Source organism: Suricata suricatta, chromosome 12, assembly GCF_006229205.1.
Source record: "Suricata suricatta isolate VVHF042 chromosome 12, meerkat_22Aug2017_6uvM2_HiC, whole genome shotgun sequence".
Classification (NCBI taxonomy): Eukaryota; Metazoa; Chordata; class Mammalia; order Carnivora; family Herpestidae; genus Suricata; species Suricata suricatta.
Window position 1 is genome coordinate 102,745,650 of NC_043711.1, and position 18,157 is coordinate 102,763,806.

General features: G+C 54.7%; 1 protein-coding gene across 1 annotated transcript in view; it reads left to right on the plus strand.

Moving 5' to 3' along the window:
• Window positions 1-6,412, plus strand: part of EDN3 (endothelin 3) — a 30,319-nt gene extending 23,907 nt beyond the window's left edge. Inside the window, exon 7 of the mRNA XM_029917983.1 lies at window positions 6,347-6,412. Coding sequence (XP_029773843.1) covers window positions 6,347-6,412 — 66 coding nt within the window. The remainder of the gene's footprint in view (window positions 1-6,346) is intronic.
• The last annotated feature ends 11,745 nt before the right edge of the window (window positions 6,413-18,157 follow it).

The following is an 18,157-nucleotide window of genomic DNA, read 5'->3' on the forward strand; positions in this document are numbered from 1 at the left end:
GAGGGAGCGAGGGAGCGAGGGAGAGAGAGAGGGAGAGAGGGAGCGAGGGAGACGGAGAGGGAGAGAGGGAGGGAGAGAGGGAGGGAGAGAGAGAGGGAGAGAGAATATCCCAACCAGGCTCCACGCTGTCAGCATGGAGCCCGATGCGGGGCTCAAACCCATGATCTGTGAGATTGTGACCTGAGTCGAAGTGAAAGGTAGATGCGCCGCCGACTGGGCCCCCCAGGTGCCCCCAAATCTTCCTTTTAAACCTTTGTCCTCGACACCACTACTCTGCCATCCTCTTTCTCCAGGCGGCTATTTATTTATGTGCTAAAATATGTACTTCATTTAAAGTACATATTTTGTCTGTTTCTCCCTCCCTGCATATCAGGCATTCTCTTTTTTTTCTTTCTTAATGTGAGTCTGAGTTTAGTGTTGAAAATCCAGACCTATCATTAGACTATTTTAGGGTATCCAGAGAACACGCTGTCCCATAAAGCTGGCTGGCTGCCTGTCACTCTGCAGGAGCTTCTAGGGGACTTTGCTAGTGCAAGGCGACGTGAGCAGCCCAGACAGACACGAACTTGTCCCTTTTGTGCAAAGTCTGTGCCACCTTTTTATTTTATTTTATTTTATATTTTATTTTATTTTATTCTAAGTTTGTTAATTTATTTTGAGAGAGAGAGAATGAGCAGGAGAGGGGCAGAGAGAGGTAGAGAGAGAGAGAGAGAAAACCAAGCAGTGCAGAGCCTGATGCAGGGCTTGAACTCATGAACCATGAAATCGTGACCTGAGCCAAAATCAAGAGTCAGACGGTTAACAGGCAGAGCCCCGCAGGCGTCCCAAAGTAAGTGCCACCGTATTACATCTTCACGATAATTCCATGTTATGGGAATTGTCACCGTTCTCATCTTTTAGATGGTTAAGAAAAGCGAAGCCCGGAGGGTCACAAGCCCAGGGTCCCGTAGCTGGTCATCAGCCCTCAGCTCTGTGCAAAGTGCTCGCTTGGACTGGTATATAATCAGTCGTGGCAAGACATAGTGAGGAAGTAAGGCTCATAATCGTTTTTTGAAGATTTTTTAAATTGAAGCATTTGATAACTGATACTCTTACATGATCCAAAATTTTAAAACTACCAAAAGAAAAAAAAAAAATCTCCCTGCCCTTTTCCCACCAGCCTGCTCTAGAAAGTCACACGTACTCCTTTCTGGTCCACCTGCCAGCCCCCAGCCTTGCTTTTCTCTACTTTCTCCTGCAAAAGTTAGCATTCAATACTGTGTGATTGTTTTTTTTCTGATACCACTTTTTACACCAAGTGTGTAGTGTGTGTGTTTTTTTTTCGATACCACCTATGCGTCATTTTTCTACACCAATTCTCCAATTCTGTGGACCAGCTGGGTGCCCAACAATCCAATTCAGTTCTGACACCATCTACCCAGAGTGAGCGTCAGGTCCCCCATCGATCCCATGAGGCCACCCCCCTTCAGACACCAGTGCAAGCCAGGTCTCCCGGCGACCCATGCTTCGGCCCCGCTGACTGCAAATTTGAGGGTTCGCGCAATCCTTGCCCCCCACTAGGCTTGATAATTCAGTAGAGTGACTCATAGAACTCAGGAGATCCTCCTGTTATGGTTACAATTTTGTTATAAAGGACGCAACTCAGGAACCGTCAGATGGAAGAGGTGGGGGGGGTGGGTTGTAGGGGAGGTGGTGGCAGAGGTGCCCAGAGCGGTCATGCCCTTTGTGAGCCTGACACCTGCCCAGCGCATCAGTATAGTCACCAAACTGGAAGCTTCCAACCTCCCTGTAGGGGGTTTATTGAGGACTCATTACATAGACACAAGAGACTAGGTCACTGCTTGCTGGTGACTGAACTCTGCCCCCAGCTCCTCCAAGGGGTGCAGCGGCTGAAAATTACCCCCCTTTCATCCTGGCTTGGTCTTTCTTACCCTTGGGCCTCTGTCCTGAAGAAGTCTCCCCCTCCGGCCAGGAGTTCTCAATGACATACAAAGATAGTCAATTTCAAAAGTCTCAGGCGCTCTGTCCAGGAACTGAGGACTGAGACCAAACATTTATTTTCTCTTCTACCATAAAGCCACACTCTTCTGGACCTTGCTATTTGGCTGAATATACCCAGGAGATGATCATACCGTGGTGTATCCAACCCACACCCACGATAGACAACGGGTCACTCTCTACATTCTGTTGTGACCAGTGATGCTACAATGGACAAAGCCACAGCTCGTGCACCGCTGTCCTGGGAATAATCCCGAGAAAGGAGATTGCTGTGTGAAAGCGCCCACGCTTGTGTTTTTGGTAGATTTCCTCACATTTGAGGAATGTGTTGTTACTATCTCGACCCCGCGAGATAAGTAATGTCCCTGAGGCTCAAAAAGGAGAAGTGACTTTTCCAAAGGGACAGCTAATGAGGAGGTAGGAAGGACACACCTTATTCAGGGGGTTGGAGAAGCCTGGGGACTAGGGTGGGAAACGCCACTGGGGAAAAGTGAGATAAAGAGGCTTTAGGAGTTGGGACCAGGAGAACAGCCAGTGAGGTGAGGACCGGAATGGAAGCAGGCAGGAGCCATGGAAGGCTGTTGAGAACGGCTCGCCTCCTCATCAGGTGACTGATTTCTTTGGGGAATTTTGCTGACCCTGGGAACGCAGGGGGAGCCGTTAAACACACGCTATGAGTGTTCCTTTGTCACTGTCAAAGCGACTCCCAGCACGGGCTACTTCGGTTGGTTGTTGAGGACAGCAGCCATTTTCTGGAAGCGCGAGGCCCCCATCTCACAAAAATAGCTTTTGTATCTTTTTACCAAGAAGAGAATCTTTTCCTCACAGAGGGTGTGAAACGCAGGGTCTGTTTCCATGCATCTTGGGGGTGTCTGTAAAGCCCATTCTTTAAAGACTTGGTCCCACCCCCCACCCCCCCGAATCGGAGTGCTGTGGCGAAATTGTAGCACATGACCCCACTGCTCTGCCAAATCCGAGGGATCAGGACTCGGTTCTGAGCACATCCTCCTCCAGGGGCTCAGGCGTGGAACGGCGTGAGTGAGCTGGTCAGAGGTTGGGGGTGAAGGACCTCAGAAAGGGGCTCCCTTTTCTGCCTTCTGTGAAGAGCACTGAAGAAAGCCAGACTCTAGAGAAGCAGAGAGGAGCAGGGCAGCTTTGCTTCTAGAAGAGCACACCAGCACACAGCCTTGTCTCTGGTCCGGCTTCTTGAGAGCTGGCTGTACGTGGACTTCATGCAGTCATACGTTTTCCTTTCAGCAGACTCCCTCCCGTGCCTGAGCTCATGTCATGGGCACCGTCTTCCAACTTACCAACAGGAATCCAGTGATTACCAGCTCTTCTTGCTTCAAGTCCAAGGGGAACCGGAGAGCTCTGTCCCTGGTTGTTCCCGTACCATATCCTGGCTCCATGGTGATTGGGCCAACCTGGGTCACGTGACCTTCCCCCCAACCAATCGCGGGGACGATACAGTGCAAGGATGGGCCTGGGCTCTGATCCGTCCAAAGCTCTTGGACCAAAGGAAGCTCGGATGCCCCTCCCAGCAGTAGGGAAAGTGGGTGACGGGCAGCAACACCCACAAGCATGTACCGCAGGTGACTCGTAGTCCACGGGTGTGGATGAAGACATCGTGCCTGTCCTGAATTAAGTGAATGAAGTGAAACCATCCATTTTCATCAATTTCTAGCCTGCCGATAGGAAACGCATCTTGACTTGCTCAGATACTTCTTTCCGAGCACACATCTCCCCAGCTTTTCTCACTGCAGACCTGGTGATATCATTATTTCTCTCTATGCCCTGTGGCCCGAGAGACAGCCTAGTGTTCAACATAGAGGAAGGAGATCCTTCAAAGGGAAAACGTACATTCTTTTAAAAACGATGTTAGACGAGCTTGCCTCCCACATTGCATTGCAACCACAAGTCCAAGGCCAACGAGTGTCAGAGTCATTATCGGATGCCCGGGAAACCTCCGCCCACAACCACATCCCAGGCAGACCCAGGGTCAGCGCATCCAGACTTTCAAAGTTGAACCTTCAGTATCTTAAATATTCATGCATTTAGTTGCTGGGATCAAAAACCAGGGGAAACATTTTCCTACTAATTAAGTGACTAACCTTGGGGCCAAGCAGCCCTGATAATAGGTAGGGGTTAGAGATAAGAGAACACCAAGATACATTAGAATTGCCGTCGAATCTTCTCCAAAGCTATTTCATAACTAATGCTGGTTCAGGCATTTAAGTGTGACCCCAGCTTAGAAATGGGGTAGGATAAGTCCTAAGGGGCCTTATTTTCCCTTTCTCTTGATTTATATAAACATTAGGTCAGCGTTAAACACAGCACACAGAACCAGTTCCTAAGAACCCACTATTTACAGGGCCCCTTCTCTCTCGACACCTCCCACGAGCCGAGCCCCCCCCCCGCCCGAGAGCTTCTTGTCCTCAGCCTCCGTCCCCACTTCTGTGCCCTCCCCAGGCAGAGATTCCTCCTCAGAGCTGGTAGCACAAGAATCCGGAGGGGGAGGCAGAGGTCAAGGCTGGAGACCTCACTGTTAATTCATAAATAGCTTGTCCTGCACATAACTTTGCCGTTTTCACTTGGCGCCCGCTCCTCCCTTTGCCTCCCTCGTGAGGGTGTAGGTGCCTGTCGTGTTCACTGCTGTAGTCTCAGTACTTAGCCAAGCACCTAGTCCTCGGTTGCATTCGGCGAACATTCATCTGGTGAATGAAGACCCAGTGAGCACACCGGGGGCTCACAGCCTACTGGCCCAGGGTTCAGTGACACGTGGGGCACTGGGGGAGCCGAGGGGAATGGGGTGTCCTCTCCAGGACGGGATGCAGGCTAGATGCCTGTCGAGGGTGGGGCTCCTGTACCGATCTCAGTGAGTCCCCACATTCTCCTGTCTTGACCTAGGACATGGCTACCCATCCCCCTAGGGGAGCGCCCACCTTGCCCTCATCACTGTGTCCACCTGAACAGTGACGATGGTGTCCCCACGCTGTTCGTAGACCCCTGCGGGCCCGGCCCCTGGGAATTTCAGAGATCTCCGCTCACAACATGCCGAGTACGTGACCGGGCACGCCCATCCCTTCAGACTCTTCTGAGAAAGTGTCAGGAAGGCTTATTATCTTTTTCTTGAGAAATTTATGTGGGATTTGGCTCAGTCAAAGTGGAAAAGATCATCTGAATTTTCTTGTGATTTTTTTTTTTAAAGTTTGGACTTTATTAAGAAGAAATCATTTATTTGGGTTGGTCGTGCTGACCATTGCTCGCATCAGTGCGTATTAATGTGGTGGGTGGCAGTTGACTGGCTGACACTGTTTGTTTGGAAGGCATTTAGGAAAGTATTTGTCATTTTGTTTTGCAAGTTCTTGTCTTGGGTCTGCGTTTTGCAGCCAATACACAATTTTTGCAGCAGGGGCCCAATGTGGGGCTTGAACCCATGAACCGCAAGATCATGACTTGAGCTGAAGTCAGATGCTTAGCCGACTGAACCCCCTGGGTGCCCCTAAACTCCATTTCTTGAGGCAGTGACCGCAAAATCACATTGTGAAGACTGTGGATCTAGAGAGAGGTGGAGAATTGGGGTCATAGTCTAGTTTGTATCACAGCTGAACAGCGAATCTGTCATTTATGTGTCTTATTTCAAGGAAACATTTAGTCCTCGTGAGAAATGATACTTCGGTGTAGCCAAATTCTGTCCGTGCGCCTACAGCGCAATCTATCTTGCCTCAGTCGTATGCCAAAGAGCAAAGGTGCAAAATGCACATTTGCTAAGGTCTTCCCCAGCCTTGGTGCATGGGGCATCCATGAATATGTGTCGGTCCTGGTGTTTTCTCAGAGGCCGTGACTGCCTGGGCACTGGGACCTGAAACTCTGCTGGTGTCCTTCTGCTCCGAGCAAGTGAACTCCCCTCTGTGTCCTGACTGCTCTGTAAACTGGAGGTGCTGACGTGGGCGTGTCTTAGGGTCGCAAGGACTCCGTCACATCATACACGTCAAGGGCTTGGTGTGCCGCGGACACACGGAGCGTCCTAGATGAACACTAGTGCCCGTGTTCTTATTGGCTCCGTGGGGCCCAGCACCAAGTCTGCTGAATTCAGGGAGTCCGTCCAATGAATGAGTTAATGAGGTGAGTGAGACCAGCTTTTCCAAGAGCAGAGAAATGGAGAGCACATGAGGGGAAGATGACCAGGCCCTTTGGGTCTCTTTAGGGACAGAACCGCTCCCTGATCCCTTGTCCCATGTCCAATGCCTGGGTGATTATCTAGCTGGCAGGTGACTGGCCCAAGACCCCTGAAGGATGCGGGGAAGGCTTTTTCTAAGAACTTTGAAATGTTCCCTTTCTCTGTTAGGATGGTGAAAACGTGATGACGGCGAAGGGTGACGGAACATTCCTGGAGAAGTTCCAGGCCCCTTGAGCCGGGTGTAGACGAGGCACTGAATATGAGCCCTCTTCTGACGGACAGGCTCTGCTGGAAGACAGATTGTGGCTTGGGGCGGGGGCATCGGTGGGACAGGATTAGAATGTTCTCAGAGAGGGACCATGAACGGCTCCTCTGTGGACACTGGTCACATCTGAAATGGGACACTCTGGCCTAGGAGGAGCCTTCCGGGCATGGGAATTCCTGAGCCCAGATGGTGGGAAAATCCTCTCAAAACTTCGGGATTCGAATCCCTGCAGCTGGGCAGCAGCTGTGGGCCCGGGAGCGGAGCCAGCCCCCGGTGGGACCACCTGCTCTGGTCAGCACATTTTCCCACCCTCGCCAGGGTGCAGGGAACATGGAAGAAAACGGAAAGACTGTTTGTCTTGTTGAAAGGATTAAAGAGATGGGCGGTCAGCCTGGAAGCTCCCAGAAGCTCGGGGTTAATCACCAAAAAGGCAGAATTTGTGTTGTTTTCACTGAGGCCACACTTAAATCATCCTCTGACGTCACATTTTCTGCACCTGCAGAGTTCCGCGGTTAACACCCAGTAACGTGGACTTCGTAAATTTAGAGGTTATAATTGTTCTGACAGAGCATGGGCTGCGTCCTCTCTTCGAATTATCTGTGAAAAAGCAAATTAAGAGTAGAATCTTGATTGAGTGCCTAACCTAATGTCAGGAGCGAACTCCACGCCCTTTCCCAGCATCTGTTACCATGTCATAAATTAATAGAGGGATTGCCAGTGGGTTTATTTTTCTAGGTCTTCCAGAACTCTGGTGTGCGATATTCTCTCGGGTTTTGTTGAGCCTGGAGTCACCCTCAGTAGCATTTCACGTAGCTCATTACCACCGTTTCCTTTATGATGCTCACAGAATATTTTTGGCCACTGACTCCGGGCTCATGTCCAGAGTCAGGCAGCCTGGGTCCCAGCCCCCATTCTGCCACCTGCTTCCCGGAGCAGGTCCCTAATCTCTCTGAGCCTCGGTTTTTCCAATGGTGAAATGGGGCTCGCGGAAGTACTCCCAGCCTTTTCCCAACGGTCTGAGCCGACGTGCGGGTAGTGAGCACAGCCCCTGGAGGTGTGTCCGGCTGCGGAACGGGGTCCGCCTCTTGACTGTGGCTCCAAAATACCCCAGGCCAGAACCACCCAACTAGCACAACTGCATTCCTGACTCGCAGAAAATTTTAAGATAAGTGTTTATTGTCGTAAGGAAACTAATACCAACAATAATCGTGCTGACCTCTGGGGGGATCCTGAGAATGGAATGCATCAATGCGGAGACAGTTCTTTATTTTTTGTTTTAATGTTTATTTATTTTTGAGAGAGAGAGCAGGGGAGGGGCAGAGAGAGAGAGAGAGAGAGAGAGAGAGAGAGAAAGAAACACAATCTGAAGCAGGCTCCAGGCTCTGAGCTGTCAGCACAGAACCCAAGGTGGGACTTGAACCCATAAACCATGAGGTCATTACCTGAGCTGAAGTCAGACGCTCCACCAACTGAGCCACCGGGCCTCCCCAGTGACCATCCTTCGTGTGATCTCAGCATCTGCCTGGTGCTCACAAACAGTGGAGACAGGGAGTTTGGGGCTGGGTTGCCAGATTTAATACATACAAACACAGAAAGAAAACCTAGTGCCATCTGAATTTCAGATAAACAAAAAATAAAATTTTAGTCTAACTATGTCCCATGTAATAGCTGGGACACAGTGTGTTGAAAACCACTCACTGTTTATCCGAAATTCAAATTGAACTGCATGTCCCCTGTTTTATCTGGTAATCCTAGATCCTGGGGATTTACTTCCCTCAGATTCCGGCAGATGTCTGTCTCTGGTGTGGTTTATCCTTTTAGTCCCTAATTGAAAAAGAAAAAGCAGTTTCTGAGGACTAGGATTTATTGTGGCAGTCTCCAGCCCTGGCAACAGTACAGAGTGGCTGTCATTCCCTTCCCATCCTGGGCGAGGCGTGAGCTGAAATGTTCCTCATGGAAACAGGTTGTCAAAGTGATTGAAGAACTTGAAACTGTTCAGACCTCAAACTCCGATGACCAAAGGGCTCTTCACAATGTTGCTCAAGATAACAAAACAGCTGGGGAAAAACCCCATTGCTTAAATAATACTAATAATATGAAGTTGTCGCCTAAGTTTTCCATCAGGCAGCAAGACATTCTCTGACGCCTGTCAATATATTTAGGTTTTGGTGGAGTAATGAACAAATAAGCAAGAAAACGTAGCCTTCTGGTTTGGCTCTGGTCGGCCTGGGGACAGGTGCTTCGGACGTGACTGTGGGCACAGGCACATCCCTGTGCGTCCACAGGGGTGCGGAGCTCGGCCCCAGACCGTCAACTCCAATTCCTGATTCCTTTTTTTAGTTTTAATTTTTTAAATGTTTTTATGTTTGAGAGAGGAAGAGACAGAGCACAAGTAGGGGAGGGGCGGAGAGAGAGGGAGACACAGAATCTGAAGCAGCTCCATGCTCTGAGCCGTCCGCACAGAGCCCGACGTGGGGCTTGAACTCACGAACTGCGAGATCATGACCTGAGCTAAAGTCAGATGCTTAAAGAACTGAGCTACTCCATGCCCCCGATTCTTGATTCTTGACTGAGTTCTCAGTGAAACTGGGAGTCAGTGCGTTAGACTGAAGTCTCAAGAAACACATAGAATTCAGACAAAATGATGGTTATAACCTGGCCAAAGCGAGGCGCTCCTGACCACGCCTGGGGTGGCGTAAAGGTCCAGAAACGCTTAGGGCAGCCTGGTGGCCGGGCACCAGGAGAAGGCCAGGGGGCTCCTCCTGACTCGTTCTCTCTCTGGAAAGGGACGTAGATGGTCGCCTGGTGGCCTGGCCACAGCGCTGCTGGAATTCACAGGCTGCGGTCAGGAACACGTGGGCGGTTGGTTCCCTGTGACATCTACAAGCATGAACTGACACCCACAGACCTGGAGTTGGGGGCTGAGTGTCCGGTGAGGCTTCCTGGAGGACATGGTATGGGGGGCTGCCAGGGTCACCCCCTTCCTCCCACTGCGGCGTGGATGTCGGCCCCCCCGGGGAAAGAGGCAAGAGCCAGAAGGAGTGGACGTCGCACAAGATGGCAGAGACCGTGCTCACGCACCTCAGGGGGACCCCTTGCCTTCCTCGGCAGCAAGCCCAGCATTGAGCCGGCTCACCCACGAGACCCGGGAATCCCTGGGCCTGAGCCCACGGCGTTCCCAGGCTCCTGCGAAAATGTGGCTTCTTGTAAAACTGGAAGAAAAATGAGTATAATAATAATAATGAATACCTAATAACAAATCCAGCCTAGATTCCATTAGTCTCCGTAACAGCATAGTTGTAGAATCTACTCTCTAAAGCCTTTTACGGACGGAGGGGACCGGCAAGGAGAGAGTGCCCCGGGGCCCATGAGGTTTCTCTGCGGACTCAGGGCTCGGATCCGCCTCTCCAGGTCACCGTGCGCGAGCTCTTTGACACTCTCTGCCTCAGTTTCCCCGTCTGTGAAGTCAGGATGGAAAGGACGCTGTCTCAGGGGGCGGTTGGGGGGGCTGCATGAGGAGGTGCCTGTGTGCTCAGAGCAGCGTGTGCTGGGCATGGGTCATCGGGACATGTGACGAGGAGGGGATGGGGGGAGGAGGGTGTGCATATGTAGTCTCCGCGCGTCCGCCAGGATGCGAGGCCCTTCACTGCGCTCCCCACCCGCTCCAAGCCCCTCCGGGGTGCTCCCCGCCTCCGCGAGGGGGCGGCCTGGCTCAGGATGGAGCTGGGCTGTTGGCACGGGCCCCGGGAGGGACCGGGGGTCCTGACATCGCCCCGGCAGAGGGCCACAGTGAAGGGAGAGGCCGGTGCCGAGGCTCCTCCTCGAGCGGAAAAGCTCGGGCACCCAGCACGGTGCGGCGGGGATGCCTGCCAGGGAGCAGCGGGCAGCGGCGGGTGCTGCAGGAGAGCCCCGCCGGCCCAGGGTACAGCTCGGGACGCGCACGGCCCAACGTGGAAACAGCTATTCAGAACCAGGGGGGGTGGGGCTCTGGGCTCAGCTCTGGGGCTGGTCCCTGCCTTCTAGAATCTGGTCCTCTGGGTCCAGGCTTCCAGGGAGCGGTGGGCAGGGTGCTCAGAGCTGCCCTGCAGGGGGGGTTAGGCCTTTCCGGAGACTGCGGTGCAGGGCGGTCAGTAGGTCTACAGGCCCATAGCCGGATGGCTAGGGTGTGAATCTGGGCTCCCTGCTCACTGGCTTTGTGACTTAGGGCAAGTTCCTCAACCTCTCTGTGCCCTGATTTCCCCATCTGTGGTGGTTTCGGGAGTTCAGTGAGAAAACCCATCTAGGCGTTTTGCAGGCAGGCACAGACTCCCCGCTGTGACTGGTGAGCCCAGTGTGGCAGGAGGCAGTCAGGGAGGCTTCTCGGAGAAGGCAGCCTTTGGACGAGGCCTTAAGGGTAGAAGCGCCCCGGAAGGTGCCCTCATCTAAGGGAGGGGAGTTCAGACAGAGGGCAGGGCAGGGCTGTGCGAGCAGATGGCGCGTTGTCGGTGTCCAGGCCCCCGGGTGTGTCTGAGTACTGGTGAACAAGCATGTGTGAGTGTGCGCACTCGTGTGTGTGTGCCGGCGTGTGAGAGCGTGTGTCTGTGTGTGCCTGCAGGTTTGCCGAGCGGGGTGGGGACCTGGGCCTTGGAGAATGGCCAGGAGTGGGGGGTAAGGGACTGTGGTCATGCAGGACCCCGTGAGGGCAGGTGGCACTTCCCCTGGAGTCCTGGGGGAGTTGTGACTGGTTTCGAATCGATGGACAGTGACAATCAGGGTCCCGTTTTAGAAAGGGCATGTGGGTCCCCCACTGGGGGTGCAAGGATGGGGGGTCAGACAGGGAGACCTCGGGCCACTGGAACCGTAGCCCAGCCAGGCGAGATGTGATGGGGGCCTGGATGGAGCTGCTGCCCCCGCCCCCAGGGCTACCAGCACGCTCCCAGGAAGTGGGTCCCCAGGAGAGACTTATGGCCAGTGATGTCTCCCACCCATCCTGTCCCTCGTATGGGGAGCTTGGCCGCTGCTGAACTAGGGTACACGTGGAATGCAGATTCCCACCCCCCGGGAAAGCTCAGGAGCCTCTGGGTTGAGCTGAGCTCCAGGGTAGCCCCGAGTTCCTTTGCCAAAGACAGCACCGCGGGGCAGCCGCGGGGCCAGCAGGCTGCCATCGGAAGAGGTGGCTGTGATTTAGGGAGGAGCCTGGGGCGTGTCGTGCGGCGTCTTCCCATCTGGCCCAGTCGCGCCCCAGCAGATGGACGTGTGCGGAGAAAGAAAATGAGAACAAGGGGCACGGGGGTGTCAGCCAGCGGCCATGGCGTATGTCCTGGGCGCCCGCTCAGTGACGCAGCCCTTGGTGATGGGAGCTGGTGGCTGCCGAGGGCCATGCGTCAGCCCCGGGTGAAGGTCTCGGCTGTGGTCCCTGGAATCACACTGCGATCCGGGGTCCATGCTGACCTCCGACCTGCAGATGAGGAGCTAGGAGAAGGGGTCAAAGCTGTACTTGAACTTTGGACTTTTGAGACCACAGTCTTACCTCTCCACCACCTTCCTAGAACAGGGCTTTCCAGCCTCAGCACCACTGACATGTTGTGCTGGATCCTTCTCCCTCGTGGGGGCTGCCCTGGGCCTTACAGGATAGGTAGTCACCCCTGGTGGTGACAGCCACTGAAACTGATGGCGGTTGATCCAGAACGAGTTCCGTAGGGAGGGGTGAATGTGGCCCCTCTCCTGCCAGCCCGGCCTCAGCACCAGCACTGCCGAAATGAGCCCAGGCCTTGCTGCTTGCGGGGCGGCGGGCAGCCGGCCTTTCTGTTTGCTTCGTTGGCGTCACCTCCAGCCGCACCCGTCCTGGCCTGGTGGTGTGATGTGAGCCTTCGGCACCTCCACGTGCCCTTTCCTTGAGCCTCAGGCCGCTCTCAGGTCGAAGCGACCAAGGTCGAGCCTGCGGCAAGATCCCAGGGATCTCGAGTCACCAGCACAAGCGGAGGCACACGCGAGCAGGTGGATGTCACACACTTAGCCTCAGAGGTCACCATGACAGCCATCTTTCTGGACAGGACAGGCACTGAGGCCAAGACGTGAAGTTCATGCGGTCGTGGATGGAGCGGGTCATCCCAGAGGATCCCCACCAAGTGCAGGTGTCCCTGCTGAGGGCTGTTCACCCCAGCCGCTGAAGGTCCTGAAAGTTGCAGGGCAGCTGCGTGCCCAGCCACAGAGACGGCGACAGAGACCCCAAGGCCAGCCCAGCACCGGCCACCTTCAAAACAGGCAGCACATTAATATCAGGGGTGTGGCATTCTCAAAGAGGACAGGAGGGACACACACCGTGTGAAGGTGGGGACAGAGACTGGAAGGCCACGGCTCTGAGCCAAGGGTCACCAGGGATCAGCAGCAGCATCGTGGGGGCCTAGAGGCCGAAGGGGAGGACCCTGGACCCTGGGTGAGCTGGAAACCGCCAGAGAGCCAAGAGCAAGGGCGTAACATCACGGGATCTGTGCTCCCGGAAGACCGCGTGGGCTGCAGGGTGGGGAGCGGATTGGGGGTGAATGTGCCCGGGAGGTCTGTTAAGGAAGTGGGGCCCTAGGATTTGAGAAGGAGGCAGAAGAACCAGCCTGGAATTGACCTTGAACCAGAGGGAGGCACCTTGGGAGGCTGGCTCAGAGAAGGAGCGGGCACAGCTTGGCAGCAGGAAGTTCGATCAGAATCGCTGCTGGACTGAGTGAATCCAGCCATTTCTGGTCTTCTTCTTCACTCCTGCTCTTCTTGGGGTCTGTCACCCAGGGAGGGTCTGATCGGCCAGCGTGCTCACCAGCCTGTCTCCTGACGACCCCAGGGCTCTGGACTCACAGCCTGACCTGATGGTGTGCAAGGGCCGGAAGTGGGGAATTGTCCCAGAAGGATGACATGAGGAAGAGGAAATGGATGCTGAATAGCAAAAATACAGAGAAGCTAAGCCAGTGGCCGCCAGGACGGACTGATCATGGAAAGGTCTGCGATTTTTAACCCTACTGTGTATTTGTAGGATTAGCAATGTGACATGGTGGCTTGTCCCATCAAGTCATAGGCTCCCCTGTCTCTTGAATACGGGATGGCCTGGGGCTTGCTTTGGTCAACTTGGGTGAGCACAGCTAATGGTGTGCCAGCCCAGGGCCCCGGGCACCCGGAGGCCTTGTGTGACTCTGCTCTCTCTTGGCCTCCTGCCCAGCTGCCGTGAAATAAGCCTGCAGTAGCCCCCGGGGGATGAGAAATGCCATGTGGGACAGACCGGTTACCCAGCCAAGGCCATCCTGGGCCAGCTGGCAGCCAGCCAACCCCAAATACGTGAGAGAAGCCAGGCAGGATCAGGGGGGCCTCCCACCTGCCAGCTGACCTTGGAGTGTGAGCCCAGCTGAGTCTAGAACTGGCTGAGGCATAGTCTCGTGAGCAATAATACGTGTTTACTGTCTCAAGCCATTGACATTTGGGCCTGCTTGTTATGCAGCAGAGGCCTGCTGATGCACGGTGACCAGGACGAGACAGAAGACTCTATCTGCCCCAAGTCACTGCTACTGGCGTGTGTTTGATCGGAGCGTAGGCCCGGCCCCCAGTGGAGCCAGTCCCCTAGTAATGTAACCAGAGTCCACAGGGGAGGTTGGAGTCAATGAGCTAAAAAAACCTCCCGGGAGAAATAAGCTTCGTGTCACGATTGCACTTGGCCTAGAAAATCCGCAGTGGCCCTCGTCCCCCAGACGGAGCAGAAAGAGACTCTCCAGGCGTATGTGTAGCTCAGACTGTTTCCCGGAACCCCGCGGGGACTCCCGGAGATGAGCGTACTGGGCTGTAGTGAGGCCAGAGGAACACAACAGAGACAACGATCCCAAAAGCATCTCTAAGTCACCTAGCGGGACGCATGGCCAGGGGGGACCGCAGGCTTCTGGAAAGGCGCGGCTCAGTGGGACGGGTGCGAGCACACTTCCCTGACCCTCTGCTTGGCCACCAGGAACCAAGGCTCTGCTCAACAAAGGGGGGCCCAGGGGAAGCGTGGCCAGTCGGGTCCGGGCCCGGAGCCGGCGTCCTCTGTGGGACGTGTCCGAATCTCAGCTGTCCCATCTGTGACGCGGGTAGTGACTGCGCCTACCCGAGAGGGGAAGAGGCGAGGGACGGTGTCACAGGGAGATGGTGTGGCGTAGCGGCCGAGACCGCGGACTTCAGGCCACGTAGGGGGCTAGGCAGCTGCCACTTAACTTTTCCAGCTCTAGGGTCCCCATCTTGGAAAGAAGACAAGAACCGCCAAGCATGGAAGCCGAAGGGTTAGGAATGGAGGCCACAGTGGGCCTCTTCAGCCCCAAGCCCTCCTCCCCCTGGCACCTGGCGAAGCGGCTGTTGTGTGATAGGCTCTTGATAAATACTGGCTGAATCCACTAGAGAAAACAGAGTAGCCGTTCACTGAACACCTACTATGTGCCAAGTGCCATCATGGTTCTCCAGATAAAACACCTGTACCTGTGTCTTCTCTTCTCTTCGCTTCTCTTCTCTTCCATCTACCGAGAGAGAGACTTTAAGGAATTGGCCCCTACATTTGTGGGGACTGGCAAGTCTGAAATCTGTAGGACAGAAGGGAAACCCAGGTAGGATTCTTCTGTTAGTCTTGAGGCAGAACTCCTTCTCCCTCAGGGAGCACCTGACGGGCTCAGTTGTTTAAGTGTCCGACTTCAGCTCAGGTCATGATCTCATGGTCTGTGGGTTCAAGCCCCGCGTCCAGTTCCGTGCTGACAGCTCAGAGCCTGGAGCCTGCTTCTGATTCTGTGTCTCCCTCTCTCTCCATCCCTCCTCTGCTCACGATCTGTCTGTCTCCCTTTTAAAAATAAAGAAAACATTAAAAAAAAAAAAAAAGAATTCCCTCTTCAGAAAATGTCAGTTTTTGCTCTGACGGCCTTCAACTGATATGAAGCGGCCGACCCATGGTACTGGTGGCAGTCTCCTTGGCTTGAGGTCGCCTGATTGTCAGTGTCCATCACGTCTACCAAGTGCCTCCCGGTAACATCTCGTAGCACCGACCTAACAGCGGGGCACCGCGGCCCGGCCAAGCTGACACGTAAATTGAGCCATCACGCATACATTGTCGCTCACCTTCACCACCTGCCTGATACGTCCGTATTGACAGGCCTGCGCTGGGCCTGTGCCAGCAGAGAAATGGGAGCCTTATTCTTACAAATGGGAGACATGGAAGGAGCTTGGGGGCAGATGTTTCGCCGGAGCCTCCTAAAGGGAGCCCGGCCCAGCCTGGCTCCATCTCAGCCCAGCAAGACTCCCGACAGACCTGTGCTTGGGACCCGCAGAACCGCCAGGGGCCCCCGCGTGCCCCCAGGCCGCCCGGTTCTCACTCAGCAAGTTGTGCTGCAGCCCAGGCCAGCACGTGCGTCATAGGCGGGGACACCGGCTGCCCAGTAGACCGAGGGACTTACCCAAGGATGTTCATCCCGGCAGCCCCTGCTTCCCGTGCAGTGACAAGGACTCACTTAGAAGGACCCCACACTTGGTTTAATGCTTTGCTGTCACCATCTTAAAAGTCTTTTTTTTTAATTTTTTAATGTTTTTATTCATTTTTGAGAGAGAGAGAGAGACAGAGTGTGAGCGGGGTGGGCAGAGAGAGAGGGAGACACAGAATCGGAAGCAGCTCCAGGCTCTGAGCTGTCAGCACAGAGCTCGACACGGAGCTCGAACCCACGAACTGAGAGATTATGACCTGAGCCGAAGTCGGACGCTTAACCGACTGAGCGCCCCAGGCGCCCCTCAGATGGGGTTTTAGACGTCAGCCTTTCCCAGCGGGATCTGAGTTCAGTGGCGAAACCATAGCCTCACAGCCAAACGCCCCTCGTTGCCGCCGCCCCCTTTTAGCAAACAAAGCCCAAGGCAGTGGGACTCATGGAAAGCGCCCCATTCTTCTGCATCTGCTTCATGGGCTTCTGGAAAGAAAGCCCAAGGGGCAGATTCGGGGTGAACTTTTGCCAATTTCCAGGCACCAGTGTGGGAACCGCCAAGGCCTGCTCCCCGGACCCCCCTCGCCTGCCTCCCGGTTGTGTCTCTGGTGACCACACATGCCTCAGGGCCTGGCGTTGGCGGGGGGTGGAGGGGGCTGCAGGCTGCCGCCCATGGGCCAAACCTGCCCCCTGCCCCATATTTTTAAGGCCCATGAGCTCTACACTTTACACTTTCAAGTGGTTGATTTGAAAAAATTATCAAGAGAAGACTATTCGGTGACCTGAACGATTACATGAAATCCACGTTTCGGGGTCCACAAGTGACGTTTCACTGGAACTCAGGCGCGGCCGTTCATTTACAGGTCCTTCCCGCTGTGCTCCTGACCCGACGGCAGGCCGAGGGGTGCAGGCGTCTGCCTGGGATTCTGCAGTCTCTCCCTGCTGGTGGTTACGCCACGGCTCCCCTGAGCACCCCGACTGCCGAGCACCCCTCTCCCTCAGCAAACGGCTGGAGCTGGCCGCCTGGGACCCCTCACCCCTGGGACAGCCCGCGCCCGGGTCCAGCATATCCCAGTAAGCCTCCCCCCACCCCCCAGCCCTGTCCTCTTGCTGCTCCTTCAACAGGCCCTTCCTCTTGCCTCAGGGTCTCCGTGCATGCTGTTCCCTGTGCATGGATTCTCTCTCCCACCCCCAACAGACTCAGCTGGTTCCTTCTCGGATCTGGGCCAAAGAATAAGCAGAACCTTCTCTCCCAGATTAGTGAGACCCCCCCCCCCATCTCATACTGTCCTGTACCTCCTGTGCAGCGCATTGTGTCTCCTTAAACGCTTGCAACCCATTGCCTGCTCTACCCACTGTCATGGTCGGGGCTCAGGGGTGGGACTCCAGGACAGGGTGGTTGGCTGGATACTTTGTTGCGGCTCCTGGAACGAAGGCCCACAGACCTGTGGCCTAGAACGAGGTGGGGGTCTCTAGTCTGTCGCAGCTCTGGGACTGAAGTTTAAAATTGAGGGGGTTCTAGAGGAGGAGGCTTCCTGCCTCTTGGGGTTTCTGGGGGGCTCCGGGCGTCCTGTGACTCGTGTCCTGGCAGCCTCTGCCTTGGGGGCCACACAGCCGCTGTCCCGGGTGGGCCTGGCCTCTGTCTCCCGTGTACGAGCGCACCTGTCATGGGTGGAGGGTCCACCTGGGGGAGCCGGGAGATGCCAACCCAGCTCCTCACTCACTTCTGCAAAGGCCCTTTGTCCAAATAAGGTCACATTCACAGGTTCCAGGGACTAGGACCTGGCATCTTTGGGGGGCCATTATTCAACCTGCTACAGTTTCCTGGCTCAAAACGGGAGGGGAGGAATTTTTTTTTAAATGATCTTTTTATTTTAGAACAGTTTTAGATTTATACGATTATTGTGATGAAAACAGGGAGTGTTCCCATGTGCCCCACACCCCCTGTCCCCCTGTGTCCTTCTGTCACATCTACAGAAGCAGGGATGTCCACACTTCCTTCAGGCCCCCCCCCCCGGTTCTCCACTGCCCCCTAGGACACCCAATGACCCAGGGTCATCACATCTCCTTAGGCGCCTCTTCTCCATGGTTCTTGCTCAGACTTCCCTCGTGAGCTGTTTTCTAGAATGTCCCTCAAGTTTGGCTTCTCTGACGTTCTCCTTGTGGCTAGCCTGAGGGGGTGGTCTGGGGCCTGGGGACCACGGAAGGTGCCCTTTGCATCACATGGTATCAAGGGTCCACGCGCTCAACCTGATGGATGGCTATCGATGCCGGCCTTGA